Raw genomic sequence first — 23,060 nt, 5'->3', positions numbered from 1 at the left:
CTTCTCATTCTTTTATAAAAGCTAATTGATATCAACTGATTAATCAGTATGAGGTATACACAACAGATGGGGGCTCATGATAGGGTTAGAAGCCACACAACTTCTAAAGGTTTCCTCTAAAATCCTGAGAGAAGCAGTAGTCTCTCTCCCTCTGGGGGCCCAATCCACCAGTAATGAGAACGGGTTGGGAGAATGAGCCTGGAGGAAGAGCCACATCAGAAACCTTGGGTACCCAGTTTGAAAACACTGCTCATATTTTTAAAAACCTCATTCTATGATTACTCCAACTATCGGTATTCTGACTTTGGGTTTACCTCTTGGGCTTCTCTGTGTGTTTGTGTGTGTGTGTGTGTGTGTGTGTGTGTGTGTGTGTGAGAGAGAGAGAGAGAGAGACAGACAGAGATAGAGACAGAGAGAGAGAGAGAGAGAGAGAGAGAGAGAGAGAGAGAGAGAGAGAGAGAGAGAGAGAGATTGACTGAATGGAAGTACTTATTTGAGGGGGAAGGTTGGTTCTTGCTTCCAGTCTCACCTCTCTCCTATCCATCCCCCAAATAGCCTCCACGTTAATATTCCTAAAGTTCCACACCATACCTGATCTCCTCAGGTCAGTGGCTCCCCATTGCCTCAAGGATAAACACAAATTCCTGCGTTTGGCATTTAAAGTCCTTCACACCGGCACCAGCCTACCTTCCCAGACTGATCACATTACTCATCACGCACTTAATGTTCCAGCCAAACTGGCCTACTTGCTGTAACCCATACACCACACTCCATCTTCCATTCCCATGCCTTTAGACAGCTGCCCCACTGTGCCTGGAATGCTTTCCCTCCCCAGTGCCCCCTGAAATTTCCTAATTCCTTCAAAGATCAGTTCAAGTGCTACCCTCTTCAAGAAGGCCTTTCCACGTTCCATCTATCCTCCTCCAGTCGTTTATTTTGTACATAGCCTATATTTGTCCATCAGCGTGCTGCACCCCCCAAAGTAGAATGTAAGCTTTTTGACAGACTCTTACTTTTGTCTTTATGTCTCGATTGCATAGGACAGTGCCTGACACGTACAAGGTACTTAAATATTTTAGACAAATAGTTCAGTTATAGAACTGCATTTGGGAAATGCAGTCTTCCTTATTGATGTCTTACCTCTTTCCTGTCTCCTTTTTTGCATGATCTCCCCATTTAGATTGTAATTGTAAGCTCCTTGAGGGCAAATACTACATTTTTATTAACTGTATCCCCAGTACTTAGCACAGTACCTGGCACACAGTACGCTCTTGATAATGTTCACTGGATTGGGTTCATTGGATTGGAAACCCAGGTGAACTAGATGGGAGGTATACAGCACAATGGGAAACAGTTCTCCTTGTCCTTATCAAATTTGAAGAAAGGCAGCACTTCCATGCAGCCTCTCAGATTTCAAAGGATTTAAGATATGCATATGTACATACCCTACTTAACATATGTAGTAAAAGCACAAAAGGAATGTGAACAGTAAAAGGAAAAAGCAGAAAGTCCTTTCTAACTAATATTAAAACTCAGGGTATCTAAGATACTGAAGAATCAATAAATACAAACAAACAGGTTATCATATCATCAGGAATCAGGGAAAACTCAGACAGCTGGATACAGTTACTGGAGTCGTGAAATGAGCCAACGATTTTGGGAAACAATTTAGAATTATATTTTAAAAGTCACTAAATTGTACATAACCTTTGCTCTAGCACACACTACTAATCATCTATCCCAATATGGTCAAAGACAGAGGGAAAGGTCTCATATCTAATCAAAATGCTTTCATAGCAGCAGTTTGTGTGTAATGGCCTAGAAGGAAAATAGGCTCCCATCCACTATAGTACAAAAAGGAAATGTGGAAAGCAATTTGGAACTGTGCTCTGAAGGTTACTAAACTGTGCACACCCTTGGAACCCAGCTATACCATTCCTAGGCTTAATAGCCCAGAGATCAAAGAAAGAAGGAAAGTACCGATTTGCACAAAAATATTTAAAGTAGCTCTTTTAAAGAGCTAAAAGCTGGAAATTAAATTAAGGGGCTGTCCTACTGAGGAATGGCTAACCAAATATTTCAAAAATGTAATGGATTATTATTGTGCCACAAGAAATGACAAAACGGACAGTTTCAGAGGGAACTGGGAAGACCTCTATGAACTGATGCAGAGCAAAGTGAGCTGAACTTAAGCAATTTATACAATCACATTATAGAGAAAACAACTTTTAAAGACTTTATAACTCTGATCAATGCAATGACAAACCACTGGTTCAGGGGGCTGAAAATGAAACATGCCACCCACCTCCTGTCAGAGAGATGATGAACTTGAAATTCAGAGAGACATATATTTTGGGGCATAGCCAATCTGGGAATCTGTCTTGCAGAAAAATTATGTATGTTTATGATGAGGGTTTTATTTGTTGGCTTCATTCACAGGGGTGGGGGGAAGTGTGTGTGAAATGGGGCTGTGGGAGGGACATATTATAAATGCATGCAAAATAAATATAAATACATATATGTGTGTACACACACACACATTTAAGAAGACTATAATGGAATAGTATTGTATTAAAAAATTATATGAAGAATTTGGAGAAACTAAGGAAAACTATGAATTGATGCAAAGAAAGAACTAGGATGATAATTTATAGACTAACCACAACAAAGGAAAATAACTTTGAAGGACTTCATAACTCTGATGAATGCAGTGTCCAATTGTGACTTGAAAGGACTTCTGATGAAACATGCCTCCTGTCTTTTGGCAGAGAGAGAGTTAACTAAAGGCACAGAATAAGGCAATACATTTTCAAATCGGCCAGTATATTGATTTGTTTTGCTTGACTAAGTATTTGTTCTACTGGGGAGGCAGTGGAGGAAATCATTTGGAAGTGACAGTATAAAGAAAGAAAAGAGCATCAACAAAACTTTTCTTTTTAAAGTCTATCAGATTTAAGCTTCTGATATGCATTTACCTTGATACCTACATTCATTTTTCAAAACGGCACTAAAGAGAGTGCATTTAAACTACATAAGCAGCACTGCTATTAATGCTGGCCTAAATCATGGAGGGTTTATCATATTTTAACAGTGCATAGATAATTCAGTATCCCTAAGGATTTTGAAAAACATGGATACACAAATATCTATTCTCATGCTCAAGGGCACTGTATATCCTCACCTAAAAAATTTGAACAAATCTTCTTCCTCCAGTACCATCACTCTTCAGAAGAAAGCTTAATACCCAAAATACATGCACAAAGAAAGCTGCATTAGCAAGAATAAGGGAACATTAACAAAAGAGCAAAAAGTAGATAACATACTGTATCTCTGGATTAAGACTTATTTTATTATACATAATGTATAGCACTTCATATAATTTAGTTTATTTATGTCATTCTCTACAGGGCACTGTAATTAATTCAGTGACATCAATGTTGACCTCATATGGCAAAGGATGGGATCTGGGTTATCTCCAGCGTACCAAGTACCAAACAGTTTAAATGAGCTAAAAAGTTACATCACATACAACAGTTGCAAGAGATCAACTTTCAGGCTGGTTCAAGTTTACAGTAGTTGCTTTGTGAAGTTCTCCCTCAAGACTTGGATGCCACCCAGTGTCGTCGAGTGTTTGTGCAAATGCCATCTTTGGACCACCCGACTACCTCCTTTTGCCAGCCCCGCTTTTGCCTGCCTTACTGCTGCCACTGCTGGACTTGCTTGAGGATTTTGAAGAAAAGAGTCTTGTCATAAACTCTGAAACATCAGGTAGCTCATGGTTGGAATTCAACATGTTCATTGACTGCTCCATCTCCTGCAGGAAGACACAGCACAACAATGGGAGACACACACCACAAGCTTTCAGGTTTACTCATTTTTGACATCTACTAAAGCATGAATTCTTAACTTCTGTGTGTATCTGAACTCCTGTCGGTGTCTACAGACCCCTCAGAACGATGTTTTTAAATGCATAAAATACACAGGATGACAAAGGGAACCAATTATAATGGAAATATAGTTATCAAAAAAATTTTTTTAACCTAACAGAGCACTCAAACTAAACTAACAGATGAAGGCAATAATATTTCATTAAAAAATGGCGCTATAAGACCAAATAACACTTTCACAGAAAGCTAATGTTCATATAAACTAATAATTTTTCAAAACAGTCAAAGCCAAGATACACTGATTCACTCCAAGTCATTAGTAATCATATTTTATGCTTCTTTTATGCCCTCTAACATTAAGCATATAGTAGGTGCACAATAAATATTTGCTGATTTAATTCCACTAGTAGTTTAACTATGTGTTCTCTGCATGCATATAATTATTTTAAATCTATTAACATGTCAATCTGATGCTAAAAAGGTAACTGGTATTTGGAAGTTATGTCTTTACAAATATCATACAAGGAAGAAATCTGTGACTACTGGGAGCCTCTCTGGATCTCAGCTTCTTTATCGTTAAAATGAGAGGAATGTATGAGGGGATCTCTAAAGTTCCTTTCAGCTTTAAATCCTAAGGGGATCTCTTAAAGTTCCTTCCAGCTTTAAATCCTAAAATCCTACATTCTGAGTAACCTCATCTTGATCATTTGAAAAAAGAGGCACCAAGAAATCTGTAATAGAAACAAGTCAGGATAAGGGAGTACAGGAAATAGTTATCCTTTAATCATCCTTTCTTCCCCTACATTGAGTCCGTAATCTAGGAAATGTTAAGTCATTATTCTAATCTAATGTACTGCTTACTAAAGGTCATTTTTTTCTTCATTTAAATTTTACATAGTTTTTTGGGAGGGTATGTTAAAAAAATAAGATTCAAATTAATAGTGCAAATTTGGAATAACCTTGTTCATTATAAAATAAAACTCTGACAAAACAGAACAATGCATATCATTACTGCAATTATGTTCCATGACTCTTACCAAGATCCAACAAAGTAAGCCAGAAATGTAATAAATATTCAGAAGTATTAAGTACATGTGTGGAAATGACCTTAATTACTGCTCAAAAAATAAGATTATGACCCAATCAATTTTAAAATCTTTTTGCTACAATAAATTTCCTTTTAAAGTGATCCAAAAGGTTTTAAGCAACAAACCCTAGCTCTTTTAAAGTCTGTCTTTGTTTAGCAAATAACCAAGGTTAATGCAACTGAATTTTGTTTAAAAACAAAAACAAAAACCTTAACTGTGTAAGAACACTCTCACTGCTCAATGGCAGACTCTCTGCCCCCAAAGCAAAGGGTACTTCAAAAAAAAAGTTGTGAGGTATTCCCCAAACCACAGAGGAGACAACTTTCAACTTGCAGCTTCCAGTTAAATGGCGTCTCTTTCTTTTCTATTAAGCATCATACTGATTAGGGAAGAAAGACCTGACTGAAAACTAAAAAACAAGGCAGTGTGAATATATAAGAAGACAGAAACACCAGTTCTTAAAATATCAGGAAGCAAATGGCTGCTTGCCTTTTGTTTTACCTGTCTGCTCCTAGAGCCTTGTCTGGACTAACAACAACCACAACTCACATGTACTCAAGAGTTACCATTTATATACTGCTTTAAAGTTTGCAGAGCACTCCTCGTATTTGTTCCTCACATTACAGTCAAATATGTGCTATTATCTTCACTTTTATACATAAGGAAACTAAGGCTGATGGAGATCCAGATGGCTCACCAAAGGGCAAGGAAGTATATGGGAGAGGATATGAACTCAGCTCTTCTCTATTCAGAGCAGCCTCTTAGGTGGATGGCACTTTAACATTCCTACAACAACCCTGTGAATTGGTATCATTACCACACCCCCACTTTTCCATCACTCCATCCCTACCCCAGTCTTATCCTCCACCTCCAGTACTATACTGAAAATGCCCTCTTCAAAAGGTCACCAATAACCTTTAATCACCAAAAGCCAATGAACATGTTCTCAGTATTCAACTTCCCTGACCTCTCTACAGCAACTTGCCACTGATGACTACCCTTCCCTCCTCATGATTTTCATGACATGAATATAATCACACTTTCTTTGACCTTTTAAGTCCTTTACAACCTGGTCATCAACCTATCTTTCCAGGCTCATTATATAATTACTACTCTTCCTGCACTTTACAAGTCTAGCTGAACTGGCCTGCTCTCTGACCCTCAAGCAGAGCACTCAATCCTCCCTCTCCATGACTTTGCACTGGCTATCTCCCATGCCTAGAATGCAACTCTGACTCACAGAACCCCCCCTTTTTTTTTCCTTCAAGATACAGCACAAACACCACATTCTACATGAAGCCTTTCCTGATTCCCCAATTACTATTGACAGCCCTGACCCTAACTACCTTGAATTTAAGTACCTTGTTCGTATATGCACATGTTGTCATCTGACAATGTAAGCTCCTTGAGAATAAGAAATGTTTTATTTTCTGTATCTATATCCCCAGTCCCAGCACAACACCTGGCCCACAGAAAGCACTTAAAATTTGCTAACTAATCAATCACAGTTTCCTGGTTTTCTTCCTATCTCTAACTCTCCTTTTCTGGTTCCTTTTCACCTGCCTGCCAAGAACACAATAATGTATAAGCCTAGTCTACAGATCAGGCTAATTTGTGAGCCGGTAAGGATGGAGTAAAAACCCAATATCCTTTTTGGCAGCCTAAATGTGAATAACTGGACACAGTCAAAGAGTTTCAACTGAGCAATTTCCTTACCCGTCTCATGTCAGGATCACTTGTGTTCACAACCTTGGGCAGAAGCACAAATATCAGTAATGGAAGTACCATCATCATAACCTACAGAAGATAAAAAAAGAATTCATAAAATTCTTCTAACTGAAGCAACTTAATAATTATATGTATAAACTAATATAGGAATCAAAACAGCACAAATGTACAGAATAAAACCAGCAGCCCACAACCTCTCAAAAGATTATTTTCAGGACAAAAATTAATTGACTTGGATAATTATTAAATTTCTTTCCAAGGCACTTTTCCAAATATATCTTTCTGATATAACAAAGTGTATCCTTTCACATTTGGTAACTGATATGTGGGTGCCTCATTCTGTAGAGTGATTACAATCTTTTAGTCAATAACTTGTGTTTAAATTGTTGGGGACACCTTGCCTCCTAATAGTGCTATATGTTAGTGGGAACATGTTATAGTAGAAAATTATTAGACATGGGAGTGAGAAAACTGGGGTTCAAATCTTACCCCTGGGATATACTAGATATAAGCTTGACTAGTGCAAGTCACTTAAACCTTTGTGAGCTTCAGGTTTCTCATCTGTAAAATGGAGGTCCACCTTATGAAGCTACTTCACAATCAAATGAGATAATATATGCAAAGTGCTTTAAAGTTTAAGACAAAATATGAACATCAGCAATTATTAAATTATTCAAAATAATTTTAAGAATTTTATGACATTTCTTGAAATAACATCAAATAAAAACAGAGTTAGAAATCACTAGTACAGTCTTGAGAGCAAAAGAACATCCATGAGAGCTCTGCCCCTACTCCGAAGTTTCCCAATTAATTCTATCTATGACCTCAATTAAAGATATGGAAAATAATGGGGGAAGAAAGGAAGATATTGCTGGATATATACCTTCCCTCCAATGGACCCTTCTAAATTTTTCTTTCTGGCCTCTGATCACTGTACATATCACTGTACTCCTACCCGGCTATTTTATATTGTTTGCTTGGCATCCTATCTAATCCTCTTCAATGTAAAGGCCTGCACCATGGAGCTCTCACTAATTGCCCAAGGTGGAAGTGACTTTTCCCTCACCTTACATCATTTGTAAAATTCTAATTCATATCATATTTATTTGTCTCCCTATGGCACATGTATATACCTCACAGGGTTATTGTGAGGGTCAAAATGAGTTAATGTTAAGTACAGTGTTTCACAAAATCTAAAGGGCTATGTTGATGTCAGCTACTCTTCTATTGCTACTGTCACCATTACTACTACAACTACAACAGCCCAGGCTGGATCTCAATACTTGCTGGCACAGAAGCTATAACCTGCTTCATTTCTCCAATCCTCCTCTGCCAGCCTTATGATCCTCCGCTCCTAAAAACTTGCTATACTGGTGACAGACTCATGGACACCGGATCTACTTTAGCCCTACTGTAGCTCAGAACTCCCAAACTCAAGCCCCTAGTAGCAGAACACCTGGGCACCACCATGCCCACCAGGAACTGTTTTATTCATATCTGTACCTTTCCTAGTACTAACATAGTATTCTTCAAGTGATAGGCAAAAAGTATTTGATGAATCAAATTCTCCATTTTGTATAAAGATGAGCTGGGTTGCTGAGTGCAGTATTAGATCTAAAGAAAGTAGAATTCTATTTACTAACAGCAAGGCCATTTCAATTTATTATGGTGGGGGCAGCTAGGTGGCGCAGTGGATAGAGCACCAGCCCTGAAGTCAGGAGGACCTGAGTTCAAATTTGACCTCAGACCAGACACTTACTAGCTGTGTGACCCTGGGCAAGTCACTGAACCCCAATTGCCTAAAACAAACAAATCAATTCATTACGGTGCATGCTATTAAACATGGACTAATTCATTAAGCTCAGACAGTAATATTTTCTCAACAGAAGAAAAAGCTACAATATAGTGGCTCCTGAAATCTGCTAATGGGTATGAAGGGGCAGGAAAAGAGAGGATGGATCAGTGGAAAGAATAAAGATATGGACTATGATATTGACAGAGGAGTACTTTCCATTTTATCTATGACCTATGGGAACCAATTCAATGTCAGAGACTCTTAGAAATTAATTTTCCAAACCCAAACTTACTACTTCAATATCCTGTTATTGTGTTCCAAGTTAACAAACAGCACTTAGGATTTATTTGGTCATTCCTCTGAAAACTTGACAACACTCTATGTACGCAAACACTCTAAGAAGGTTATTTAAATGAATGCCTTATGAAATAACCCTTCATCATTAGCACCACCTGCTATCTCTATCTTAGATTTAATCTCTCAGCTCAGTGAACACAGAAAGCTCCTGCTCATAGGGCTGTTCCACAGAGAGGTAATAAGTCAGATGGGATGTGTCTGAATGGCCCCAAAATAGAAAGCTAACTATAGCAGAGTGCCTTAATGTTTAACTGATTGCTTTTACAACACATATAATTCCAAGTTCATTCTATTCCATAACTCAGTAAAGTTTGTAAATGTGCTATTTTCTATGAAAACTGAAAGAACAAGCTTTAAACAAAAACAAAAAAACTGAACTGCTATATTCTGAAATGTAGTAAGATTTTTCCCAAAATCACCGTCATTGGATTTGTTTTTATATTTAATGTCACTGAGAGAAAGGGAAATATATACAACCTCATAAAATTAAAGATACTTGGTTTATAAATGAAACGATAAGCAAAACTGGTGCAATGGCAATCTGCTTGTGATGAGGAACATTAACTACCCTGGTAACTGGTTTCAGACTGCTTTAAAAAAAAAGTGGTCATAGGCAGCATGATGTCATATAAAGAATCAGATTCTAGTCTGGGATGTACCAGTAACTTGCTATGTGACCATGGTCAACTCACAGGGCCTCAGCTTCCCCACCTGTAAAATGAAAGGACTGTACTATACAATCACTTAGTTCCCTCTCCAGATCTAAAGTGCTATGTAAAAAATTCTTAACTTGCCAGAAATTCCAATTTACAAAATGGAGAAAGCATCAAGGAATTTTTTATTCAGGATTTAATTCCAACAAAAGCAAAACATAGTGATAACATGGAATTAATGGGAACTTGGGGAAAAGTAGCTATACCTGACCCTTAAAATATCAAAGGAATGAAATGCTGAGTACATGCTGGACATGTTCCCTAAACTGAACAAGTTCAGAGAAAAAAAAATAGCTATGATCCTATGGCTAGAAACACTAAAGAGGGACAGGGAATTCTAATTAAACCTTTGCAAATGATTTCAATGAAAAATAAACATTGGAGAAACCCAAAGAACTAAGAGAGGCTAAATAAGGAAGTTATCTAATGAACACAAACTAAGAAAGATAAAAGAGAAAAGAGAAAGATAAAACTTTTCAAGCAATATCACTTCATAAAAAATGGAAGAGCAACTAAGGGGAGAATGAGCCTATGGAGGTAAAAACAAAGAGAACTGCCATTCTGGGACTAATTCTAACAAGAAAGAACTAGTTACTAAAGCAGAAATGCTGAATACTTAGGGAGGGGAACATTTTTTGTAGAGTACATATAAAGGAGAAGAAAGCCAGACATGGGTTGGATGTGCATACTAGATTTCAGAGGAGCATATTCAAAATGAGTTCAGAGAAACAATAGGCAAGATTCAGTGGCTTAATATTTTACAGAAAAAACTGGCTGACCCAAGACGGACAGGAAACTCAAGATTGAAATTTTGGCATACAAGACAAAATAATTTGCAAACAAAGAGAAGCAGCTGCTTTAAAAAACACAAAAAAACCCCCCAAAACTGTTGTGGCTGCACAGGTGCTTCACCATCTAAATTTTTAAAAAGATATGCACAGAAGAGAGAAGCAAAGACAAGTAACTAATACTGAATACAAAGAGTAGCATGTTGCTATGAGAACAGCAGTTAGAAGCTATTCTTTAAAGCCAAAAATGAACTTTGAGTGGCAATGAATGCAATGTTAAGGACAACAATAAAAGTTTGTTCACTATTTGAGAGGCAAAGGGAAATTAAAAGAATGGATGGTTCAAGGTGGACAGATGATGATAATGATCCACCCTGAAAATGCAAATTTATTTTCCTTCTGTTTTCTCTTTCAGGATGATCTTTGGACTGGAAAGGAACAAAAATGTTTGCAGGGAGGAAAAATCCAAGATAAATAAGGAGTTGGAAGGCAACTAGATGCCCTCAATGAATTCAAATCACCAGGATGCTGAAAGAACCAATAGGTAGGATAACCCCTGTCAGTGAGATGTGCTATAACAGGGGAAGAGCAATGTTGTCCCATTTTCCCCAAAAGAGAAGAGTGGGGAGAAAGCAAACTATAGGCCTATGAGCTTAATTTAAATTCCTAGCAAAATTCTAGAAGGTTATTATTAAAGGGAATATTAAGATACACGTAGGAAAAAAGTAAGCAAAGAGCAAGTTATGATGCTTTTTGACCAAGTAATTCACCATGAGGCATATATGCCCAAAGACCTGACAAAACAGACAGGTCCAGTATATGTAAAAATATTTACAGTAAGTACTTTTTATGGTAACAAAGAAATGGAAAGAAAATATGGGTCCGCTGACTGAGAAAAGGATATATAAGTCATGGTATATGAATATGGTAATGGAATATTGTAGAGTAAGAAATTGCAAGTATATGGAATTCAGAGAAACATGGAGAAATTTGTATGGACTGATACAAATTAAATAAAATAAAAAGAACCAAGAAAACAACATATACAAAGACTATAACAATGTAAATGAAAAGATTACTAGAGGGAACCAAACTGAGTAACTAAAATATCAATAAAAATTCTGGAGAACGAAAAATACATCTTTCCTCTCAGGATTCAGAGGATTACAGAACAAAACACTGCACACACTGTCATATGCAGTCAATGTACAAGTTTTTTGTTTAACTATTTTTCTTTGTTAGAAGAGAGAGTTCAATGGCGGGGGGGGAGGGAGACAATCAATGTAAAAATTATTGTGATGTAAAAACAAAAGATATCAGTAAAACTTATTTACAAAAAAATGCAGGTTATGTCACGTTAACTTTGTTTAATTTTTAGGTGGACTGCTCAGAGAACACTCTAGTTATAGATTTAAACACTGCATTTGACTAAAATACTCATGTTATGACTGTGCACAAGATAGAAAAATGCAGGCTGCTTACACATGGTAGACTTAGAAATGGTTGGATGGCAAGGCCAAAAAAGTAACCATTAATGGCTTGATGGCAATTTAGAGTGCCTCTGAGATTCTGTGTTTTGCCCAATGCAAAACCTCTCTCATTTATTTTCAATCTCTCCCTCTCTACTGGCTCATTCCTTACTGCCCACAAACACTCCCATGTGTCCCTCATCTTGATGCTACATCCTACAGCACCCAAAATAAGGTAAGTAATGGTTATGCTCTATTTTGCCTGTGACTCCACACATCTGGACTACCCTTCTGTGTTGAATGTCACATTTAAAGAAGGGCAGAGACAAGCTGGAGTTCCTACATAAAAGAGTGACTGGGCAATGAGAAAACCAGAGGATCTGTTGAAGGGGATGAGAATAGTTAGCCCAGAGGAAAGCCAAGGGGCAGGGGAGAGGTGGGGAGGAAGCCAAGGGAGATGATGGCAGTCTTCAAGTATGTGAAAGGCTGTTATGTAGAAGACTGACGAGATTTATTATGTTTGGTCCCAAGTATGAACAGGTGTCCAAAAGTAGAATGGGTTCCTCTTGGAAGTAGTGGGTTACCTCTTATTAGAAGGTCTTTAGAAAGAGGCTTATCAAATCTGCAAGTGACACAAAATTGAGAGAGATACCTTAAACTACATATAAGACAAGCAATAATCAAAATTATCTTGAACCCTTAAATGAGAGATTAAAAAAATACAGTGAGATGAATTTAGCAGAGATAAATGTAAAATTGTAGCATCTTAAGAGTTCGAAATGACCTTTGAACTCATCTAGTTCAAATTTAAACTGCTGTGTGTATATATATACACACACATATATATACACATACACATATATACATGTGTGTGTGTGTGTGTGTGTGTGTGTGTGTGTGTGTGTGTGTGTGTGTGTGTGTGTATGTATAGGAGCAACAAGTGTAAGAAGGTAGCAAGGCGTACTGGAGAGATTGCTGGACTTGCAGTCAGAAAGACCTGGGGTGGATTCAAATGCTGTTCCAGTTACTAGCAAGTCATTTACCTTCTCTGGATCTTTGTGCTTCATCCATAAAACGAGAGGGTTAGTCTAGATGGCCTCTAAATCTACGATCCTACGTACAGGATGAGGGACATTTGACCTGGCAACAGTTTATGTAAAAAACACATGAGTTTGGTTGACTACAAGCTCAATATGAACCAATAGTAAAATCCAGCTGCTAAAAAAGCTGCTGCTGTTTGTCCTTCATTCTCGAAGAGGACCACGACATCAGGGAGGTGATGCCATGACATGCAAGTGAATTAGATTTAAGGAGGGAGGGCTGTGCAAAGTTTCTCCTCCAAAGCCATCTGGATCCACTGGCCAGATATAGATCAGGACAACTGGAGATGGCCTCAGCTAAAAAAGCTGATGCAATTTTGGCTGGAATTAATAAAAGCCTATCACAAAATAGGTCCAATTTCACCATATGCTTATCGGACCACACAGAGTATTTTGTCTTACTTTCATTGCTACATTTTAAGAAGGACACTGACAAAAACTGAAGAGGAAGGTGACTAGGATAATAAAGGATCAAGAAACTGTCCTGTATGAAAAAAATGATTGAAGAAATCACTGAGGAAGTTTGGCTTGGAAAAGAGTCAATTAAAGAGAAACATGATAGCTCTCCTCAAATTGTGGAATCCTGTCATGTGAAAAAGCAGAACTAGGGCAGGAGTTAAAGGGTAGCTGATTTCTGCTGGGTGAGAAGAAGAACTAACAATCAGAGCTCTCTTACAATGTTACAGATTGCCTTGTGAAGCAGTGTGCTCACCCTCACTGGGAGTATTCAATCAGAGACTGGATGACCATCTACCAGGAATGCTGTAGAAGGGAAACCTGAACGGTATAGAGGGTTGGCCTAGATCATCTCTAAGGTCCCTTTCCAACTCTAAGTTTCTATAAAAAAACAAGCACATTTCCAACCACTATGCCACTTTTCATGCAAACTAATTCTCAACATAATCTTTTCACTTCTCATCCCCAAGTCACTGTTTTCCCTCAGTCAACACTCTCTGAAATCATCTCTTACTACCAAAAAATTTAACCTTGGTTGTCTGTCTAACTGATTGCTGAGAAACATTTGCTTCTAAAAACTGTAACCTAAAAACAGCTCAGAATTAATAAAGATGTTTCAGTTTTGTCATAATACATACCATTGGATTCATCAGAAAATCCGTCCAACCCCAGGACTCCCTTTTTATAAAGTAGGAAGGTGGACCAGAAGATTTCATCTGAAGAGGATAGGGTAACCTGACCACTTCTGATGTCTTAATGTAATTAACATATCTTGCTCTGGTGAAACAACAACAATAGAAAACCAAATGAATAATTCTACAAAAATATCACTAGCTCAAAAAGTGCTTATATTAATAATGCCTTACATTTATATAGTAAACACTCTGCAAGTGTTTTCACACCCACACTTCTGATTTTTAAAATCTGTGTTAAACAACCATTTTTAAAAGTATCAAATCATTCAACATACGTTGTAAAGAACACTGGAACAAGTTAGGAGACATAGATTTTGGTCTCAATAGTAATTAATTAGCTTTGTGATCTTAGGTGAGTTACAGCATATTTTAGGTGTTCAAATCCCTCATCTTAAAATGTAAGGTTATTCTTCTCCATGGATGTTAGGGTCTCTTCAAATGCTTACGATCTACAGTGTAAGTAGTTATGTACCCTTGGTTAGTCATTTAAACTTTCTGGACCTTTTTCTCATATGTAAAATGTAGAAATTGAACTAAATCTCTAGGGTTCCTTCCAGTTCCAAAGTTTTATAATTCCACATTTATATTTAATATTTTACTACCATAGGTATTTTAAAAATTAATTTATCTCATCATGTGAGATCATAGATATACCTGATCTTCAACGCAATATTACAAAAAAGCTTTAAAATCCAAGAAAGAACATTCAGGAATGGGAAAATTAAATTGTATTTATTTCTACCCAGATGCCATCATTGTAAACAAAATTTCGAGTATATGTTAACATTTACTCTAATGCAAATAAATACAATATATAATCATTTCTATATGCTCAACTCCTCAGATTTATCACAATGATGGAACTATAAAATATAGGTAGTGACTGACATGGTAAGATACTGTTAACATGAATACCATTATGTACATATGCACACAAAAAATGTCTAACAAAAAGATTTTTAAGCCTCAACCAATAAGCCTTCATTTTAGCCAATATTTGCTAAAATAATCAGCAGCCATAGAATCCATACTCTAAAACTAACAATCTATGCAAAGGATGCTTTGCTAATGAGGATGTAATTAACTTTACTGATCAAGAAATCTCATAGAATGGTGTGACAATAAGACTATTTTTAAAGATATCCTTGCTTGTAGATCAACTATGGCTGAAAAATTTAAATCTGATTTGTTTTGCAAAAGCTGTGACAATAACATTTGGCAGGAGTTTATAAGTTAGGATTTTTTGGTTAGAAGTATTTCATATGAGTATGAGTTGACCTTGTAGAAGTTGCTATCCTCAGACCGATTTCTATGACATAACCCACAGTATCTGCTCCAAGAGGAAAAAATACGAGGAGATAACAACCAAAGGTGGGAATCCTTTGGCGTCAAATGCTTCTTTAAAGCTTGAGGAACTGTAAGACATATGTTCCCAGGGCAACTCCAATTACCAGGAAAGGTCACAAAGTACAGGTAAAGTGAAGTAGTAGTTCGAACAAACTTAGTTTCAATATGGAAATTTAAAAAAACCCAACTGATATAATTTAGTTTTTCTGTAGCTACATGTAGTACCTTTTACAATTCACCTAGATATTTTATAAGAACAATTTCTTCTAGATGCAGGTCACTCAAAATCTGGACATTTGGTCACCTTTTCCAAATATCTTCCTTCTGACTGCCCTTGCTTTTGCCTCTTTTCCCCATTCATAATCTGATTTCTCCTCCATTTTCAATTTAAACTTGACATCTCTCCCTTTATCTATCCCCAAAATCTCCAGATGCCTCTTGAAACTACTGATATAAACATATTTTCAGCTCCAACATTCTCTAACCTGTTACCCAGAGAAGAGTCTACCTTGAAATGGCTGGGGTAAATATCTATCATCTTAAAGTAATCTTCCTCTCATTACCAAGGACTAATGTTTCATTAAAATTAAAGGTTTTCTGTTAAGGCACTTAAACACCAGAACAAGGTCCAAGGACAGAAATAACAGTGCAACTACTAACCTTAGAATTAACCATTAAGAATCATTCTTCAAATTCTCAAATAAATAAAACCCCTTAAAATCACCAATATTTTGAAAGATATGGTATTAAGAATATTTCACATCATATTAAAATATACAGTCAAGTATAGTAGCAGTACATAAAGTTTTTTCTTCAACCTCTGTACTTTATATTTAAAGAAAAAGTAATTTTGTCTATCTGTGACTGATACCAAAAAGCTGGAAACAAATTATGTGCTCAACAACTGGGAAATAACTAACATATCGCCACATATACAAATATGGTGACATACAATGGGCTGTAAAGAACAATGAATATGAATTCAGAGAACCATGGTAAGATTTGAACAAATTGATGTGGAACAAAGAAATCAGAATCAAAAGAGTATACACATTGCTACATTATGTAGTAATGACCATAGTAAATGAAGACAGAGGTAATTAAACTATGGCCAAATATAATGGACAATATTGGTTCCAAATTGAAATCATAACCTTCATTTCCCACTAGAAACAGTGCCCAAGTTAACTATTTAATACTATAAGTTGGCGAATACGTGCCAATCTGCAATGGCAGAGGAAGTTCCTCCACTGAGAGACCCCTAAGCTGATGATATTAAAATTATTAAAAAGAAAAAGTAAAATACAAAATGGAAAGTTACATGCGCTGTCAGCTATAATAACTATATTAGACTATTTTGCTTAGCTGTTTTTTTAAAATGGGAAGATTCTGGAGGTTATTTATTGGGAAGTGATGTGCCATAAATACATCAATAAAAAAACTAATGCTGCATGGCAGCTCAAACATGGTTAAAACTTTTTTGTTTTGGCCCAGACTTATGATTTAATTAGGGTAAGGAGCTTGCAGCAGGAATACTTACTTTACTAATGCAGATACTGAACTACTTTGCAACTTATGGTCTTAGAGAGTTGCCTGAGACACAGAGATCAAATGATTTTTCAGTCAGAAAACAGAGATTTTTGCCCAAGGTGACACAGTCAGTAAGTGCCAAAGGCATGACTGGAACCAAGGTCTTTCTTACTTTAAGGCAGGTTTTCTGTGCACAACACTATGCTGCTTCTCAGATAAGACACTGTTATTTAGAAACTTGTCCATATGTTTATTGGTCAGAAAAGAGACAATCAGATAGTCAGAGAAGTGAAACCAAAGAAAACCAAAAGCCTAAACTTACAAACAAAGTCCATTACCTAGGAACACTGTATTACTCACTTTAATCATCATACTTTTCTTTCTCCTATTTTTGTTCCCTAATTAGGATCAATTTTTAAAATGTTGGGTAACTGTGTGAGGGTTTCTAGCTTATCCCAGAAGCTTTAAATTTCTGTCATCAATTAAGGGAAGGGCTGGAGTAATCTCTAAGGCAACAAAACATTAAATACTCACAATGCGCATTGGTAGTATTTGCCCCTGGCAAACAGCTGATAATTATTTTCAAAGTACAAATAAGTATAACTTTTATTTTCAAATTTTAACAAATAACATCACAACAATAAGGAGTAAGTTAACATATGATTAAAAAAGAAAGGTGGTTATTGAAAGTGTAAAGGAAATAATAACATTCTAACTAAAAGTTCAACAAACAAGTTTTGAGTAACCTCAGATCTTTCTTGCTTTTTAACCTGATAACACTTGAACACAGAAAAATAAATTCAGTTTAAACCAAAAGAGAAGGTAGTTCAACTTTATAATTTCATGGTTTTTTGTTTTCAAAAACCTAGAGTAGGAATGGGGCATATTGCATGGATCTTAATAAAAACCTACAGGGAAAAACCCTTAGAAGAAATAACACCAGGAAATCTCACCTCATTTTTCCTTTTGAAGTGATATCCACCCGGACAGGATCAAACCTGTAAGCTGGGGATATAACTTCTACAACATAAGAACCAGAAGGTATGTCATGAACCACAAAACTTCCGTCTGTCCTGGAAAAATAAAAATCATCTTCAATCACTTTTATTCAATAATTTATTCTCTACTTGAACTTAGAAATATTTTAAAAATTTCTATCTCAAAGATATTTCAAAAATCATATGAAAATGAACTGACAAAAACAAGTAACATACCTGCTCAACCATTCAAGTTTCTACAGCCACAAAATGAGAATAAATACTACTTCTCAGGAGGATAAATATCAGAAAGGACTTTGTAAATGCCTATCACATGAAAGGGACTGGTTAACTATGGTTATCTGTTCTACTAGATAGGTAACTTGAAAACCACAAATAATTCCAATGATTTGGGCCACTGTGGCAGCTGGGAATCATGTCAAAGAGAGGAGGGCCATGGCCTGAAAATAAGTAGAATTCCCTGAAGTACAGCCAACTACAGCAGAGAAGTGGAAGACCAGTCCTGTTTCTTCTGGCAGCTGAGAAGTGAGAGGATCTACCAAAGAAGCAATGATACAGTCCTATTCTGTAGAGCAAGGGGCACCAAGAAAGCTCTTGCTGTCACCTACTAGCCCTCGTATTCTCAAATCCATAACTTCCAGAAGACTAGCCATGTGTGTTGTTTAGTATGCTATAATAAAAGGAATGCTAGATTAGGAAGGAGTCTTAAGATCTGAATTCTATTCTCGGCTCCATGTCTTTGCTAAGTGACTGACCTTGAGAAAATCACTTAACACTCTAAGCTTCAGTTCTCTCATTTGTAAAATGAGGACAAAGTATATATTCTGCCTAACTCATAAAGCTGTTTCAAGGTTCAAATGGCATGATAAAAGTATTTAGAAACCTAAAAAGCGTTATACAAATATAAAATTCAAATAATCAATGGACTTATTCAGGAATTAACTATATAAGATCAGATATGAATTAAATATAACAAGACAAATGGAACTCATCTTAATATAAGAAAAAAATGATAAAAATTGTATTTGAAAAGAAAGCTATTGGGGGAAGTTTTTATGAGCTGAAAAAATAAATACAGCCTATATTTACTGACTCCTAGTATTAGGATATGATTAATTACTACATATTAAATCTGGCATTTTCACCATTTGTACATACTATAATATTAACTATATCCAAAGTATCCAGGACAAGCATTCTCCTTGCTACTTCAAACTAAACATCAAAACAGAATACTAGTAGTTTCACCCATTCTTAAACATTTCTCTCAGGTTTAACCTATCTAATAGAGAGCTGGAGAATAATCGCAAATTAATACAACAGAAGAAAATTAGAACCATCAAGTACTATAGGAAACAAATCTCTCTGCCTAAGGTGATTCTGCTAGGAGAGGAAAAACTTAATGATGAACTGGTTAAAAAAACAAAACAGAACTCTAGTAGTACTAATACCTACATTTATTTCCTACTTTTTAAGTACAGACCAAAGAAAAGAAATGTGACAGAAAAAAAAATCAGCTTCTACAGATGTGTGACAGCCTGTGAAAAGCACTGATAGTTGGCACTTAGGTGGTGGCTCACCTGGGCCAGGTCAGAATGCCCCTTATGCCAGAACCTGACCTAATAATTACTAATTTTAATTAACCCTGAAGAAAAAAGTTACTTTCAGACTTTCGGCAGATATATGAGTTATTCAAATCCATTGAGAAAAGTAGCCAAAAACTAGATATTTTGAAGTCTAGTTAAAAGGTCATAGGACCATAGATATAGAGCTGGAAGGCAACTCAGAAGCCTTCTAGTGCAATGCTCTCATTTTACAGAAGAGGAAACTAGGGCCCAGGGCAGTTAAGTGATTTGCCAAAGGTCACACGGTGAGAAAACCTCAAAGGAGGGATATGAATCCAGGTGCTGACTCCTGAGTCAGTCTTTCCACTGTATAAGGATTTTTTTCTCCTTTTTATTCGTATTAACCTACATGCCTATTTTTTTTAAAAGGCAATTTTACAGAAGACTTTGTTTTCCAATTTTTTCACCTTATATTTTCTTTTTAAGTAGGAGATGTAAACATTTATTTTTTTAAGTTCTTGCCTCATGATACCTGAAGAGCAAGATACTGAAACACCAGAGCACTAAGAAATTTGACAGGAGTACTCATGCCATTCATTTACCATTATCTTTGGCAGTCTCCTGATTTGGCCTCAAAATCCCAGCGCTACAAAAGGAAAACCGTGAAAATGAAATCGAAGAAACTCAGAAGCCCAGAATCAATAAGACATGTTTTAATGTAAATTTCCCCTGTGGACTCAAAAGTGGAAAAAAGGCCAATTCATTCCCAACCCTCATCCTCAGCTCCCAGTAAAAGATGTTTTGATTAGAGGTTTCAGATCTCATTAACTTTAGCTGCAGGGTACTTAGCCAGCTTAGCTGTGTAGTCAACAAATGTCCCTTGGGAATAGCTCCATAATTTCCATTTGCTCAGTAACTCTCAGCAGAGAAAATGGAAAAGTTGCAACGAGGGCTGAAAGCATATCACGAATGGGAGGCAAAACCTCCATTTAAAAAAGCCTAAGAAAAACGAAGTGCAGATGGCATCTAAAGTTGACCTGTGCATACATACCAACCCAACAGGGTGCCAGTTTTACCTGGAGAAGAGAGGGAGGGTGAAGTGAAAAAAATGGACTAATCGGCTACAGACTATGCCCTGGAGCGAGTATCTGCCGTTCCCACCTAGGAGGCAGGACAAAGGCAGTAACCCTCGGGGTGCTTCCGTCAGGCTGTGCCCAAAGGCCTGCTTCACCCGCGCCCTCCAGGGGGTTTCCCCTACCTGTGACATGGGCCTCGGCTCAGCTCCTGGAGGCCCCCCACCCAGCTTAGCACAGCGCCTACTACGGCGCAGGCGCTTACGGAGGGTTGCGGGCCGGGGCTCGGCCGTGACACAGCTCGAGGCCTGACCCCCCACTATCTCCCTCCCCACCGCCGTGACACTCACTTGAGAAAGCCGACATGCTCCTCACCGTCCACCAACACCCGGGCCCCGGCGATCCAGTCCTGCGGCTTCACTCCCGGCACCACAGCCCGCCCCTCGATCTTAAAGCGCTCCCCAACGCCGCCCCCGCCCCCGCCCGGCCCCTCGGAGGCCGCCCCCGCCCCCTCCGAACCCTGAGAAGAGACGGGCAGCAACAGCAGCAGGACCGAGACGAGACCCCACTGCACGGCAGCCATGACAACCATCCTGGGGGCGGGGGGGGGAGGCTGGCCGGAAGCACCGACCTCTCTCTCCTATCGGCGTCCCGGCAGCCTCAGCCAGCCGGCTCACTGACGTCATCATCCCGCACCGGAACTTGTCCTGCTACAGAACGAACGGCGCGGGGAAAGAATAGATTGACCTGGGATTGACCTGACGGAAGTAGAAGAGGGGGGAAGGGGTAAGGAGCTCTTTTCCTTTTTCCCTCCCATCGCACCGGAAGACGTGCGGCGGAAGAGAGTCACGGGGCGCGGGAGAGTCTGTGGGTGGGAGGGGAGGCGAGGCGGGCCAGAGCGGAGCTTGTCTTTACGCTTCCGCGCCTCAGGAATGGGAGTTCCTGTTAGCGGTATGATTCAAGGATTAAGTATTATGGTGTCCTGGTGCCCCCGAGGTCGCGCTACTTAGGGTTCGGGAGGGAGGCGGTCGTTGGGCGAGGACCGGGGAGTGGCCTCCCAGCGCAGGCCTCCTGGCGCTCCAGCTTAGCGTAGCTTACATACGCACAACCCTACAAGGTTCTCGGAGCGCTTTACGTCCTGTAACAGAGGGGCTCCTACCTTTTTTGTGTCTTGGCCCCTTTTGCCGGGCTGCTGAAGCCTGTGGATCCCTTCTTTACCAATGCATAAAATAAAATCCACAGGATTACAGAGAAAACCAATTATATTGAAATAACGGTACCAGCGTGTGTGTGTGTTTTAAATCAAGTTCAAGGTCTATCTTTCTTAGCCTCTTTTTCCTTTTTTTTAAATATCAGTTTATTTATTTTTAGTTTTCAACATTCACTTGCACAAGATTTTGAGTTCTAAATTTTCACCCCATCTCACCCTTCCCCCCACCCCAAGATGGCATGCATTCTGAATATCCCTTCCGCTAGTCTGTCCTCTCTTCTATCTCTCCCCCCCCTTATCCCCTTCCCCTTCTATTTTCCTGTAGGGCAGGATAGACTTCTGTACCCCATTTCCTTTATTTCTTATTTCCCAGGAGCATGTGAAAACACTTTTTTAAACATATGTTTTTAAAACTTTAGGTTTCAAATTTTCTCTCTCCTCCCTCCCCCCACCCTCATTGAAAAGGCAAGCAACTCCATATAGGTTGTACATGTGCAGTTATGCAAAACGCTTCCATAGTAGACATGTGAAAAACTAACTCTATTTCCCTTAATCCTATCCTGCCCTCCTATTTATTCTGTTCTTTCTTTTGACCCTGTCCCTCCTCAGAAGTATTTACTTCTGATTACCCCTTTCCCAATCTGCCCTCCTCTCTATCATCCCCCTGCTCTCTTGTCCCCTTCTCCCCCTATTTTCCTGTAGGGTAAGACAGATTTCCATACCCAATTGAATGTGTATGTTATTCCCTCCTTAAGCCAAATCCTATGAGAATAAGATTCACTCATTCCATCTTACCTTCCCCCGTTTCCCCTCCACTATAACAGCCTTTTCTTTTATGTTTTTTTTGTGAGATAATTTACCCCATTCTACCTCTCCCTTTCTTCTCTGAGTAAATCCTTCCTCATCCCTTAGTTTTATTCTCCATATATGACCCCTTAATCTTCAACTCACCCTGTGCCCTCTATCTATCTATCTATCTATATATATACATACATATAATTTTTTTCCTCCAACTACCCTAATACTGACAAAGGTCTCATGAGTTATAAATATCATCTTTCCATGCAGGAATGTAAACAGTTCAATCTTAATAAGTCTTTATGATTTCTCTTTCCTGTTTACCTCTTCATGTTCCACTTGAGTCTGTATTTGAAAGTCAAATTTTCTATTCAGCTCTGGTCTTTTCATCAGGAATGCTTGAAAGTCCTCTATTTCACTGAATGACCATTTTTTCCCCTGAAGGATTATACTCAGTTTTGCT

At 38.0% G+C, this 23,060-nt stretch overlaps 1 protein-coding gene across 1 annotated transcript; it reads right to left on the bottom strand.

The window, feature by feature from the left end:
* Positions 1 to 3,329: 3,329 nt before the first annotated feature.
* EMC7 (ER membrane protein complex subunit 7) lies at positions 3,330 to 21,210 on the bottom strand. The gene is made up of 5 exons (XM_020996587.2): positions 20,940 to 21,210; positions 17,907 to 18,026; positions 14,020 to 14,158; positions 6,692 to 6,772; positions 3,330 to 3,814 (listed from the first exon to the last, which is right to left on the bottom strand). Exons 1-5 carry the CDS (start codon positions 21,179 to 21,181, stop codon positions 3,662 to 3,664), a joined length of 735 nt encoding a protein of 244 aa, XP_020852246.1. The 5' UTR covers positions 21,182 to 21,210; the 3' UTR covers positions 3,330 to 3,661.
* Between the last annotated feature and the right edge of the window lie 1,850 nt (positions 21,211 to 23,060).

Source organism: Phascolarctos cinereus, unplaced genomic scaffold, assembly GCF_003287225.1.
Source record: "Phascolarctos cinereus isolate Bilbo 61053 unplaced genomic scaffold, phaCin_HiC Scaffold_3;HRSCAF=262, whole genome shotgun sequence".
Lineage (NCBI taxonomy): Eukaryota > Metazoa > Chordata > Mammalia > Diprotodontia > Phascolarctidae > Phascolarctos > Phascolarctos cinereus.
The sequence above is the reverse complement of the archived record's forward strand: the minus strand, read 5'-3'. Positions and strand labels throughout refer to the sequence as shown.

What these genes read in the sequence shown, in the direction of transcription:
- EMC7 (XM_020996587.2), bottom strand. Translation starts at nt 21,181, where the DNA reads ATGGTTGTCATGGCTGCCGTGCAGTGGGGTCTCGTCTCGGTCCTGCTG. An exon ending in GAGCATGTCGGCTTTCTCAA is followed by an intron (nt 18,027 to 20,939) that starts GTGAGTGTCACG and finishes TTATTTTTCCAG; the next exon opens with GACAGACGGAAGTTTTGTGG. An exon ending in ACTTCAAAAGGAAAAATGAG is followed by an intron (nt 14,159 to 17,906) that starts GTGAGATTTCCT and finishes TTGTTTCACCAG; the next exon opens with AGCAAGATATGTTAATTACA.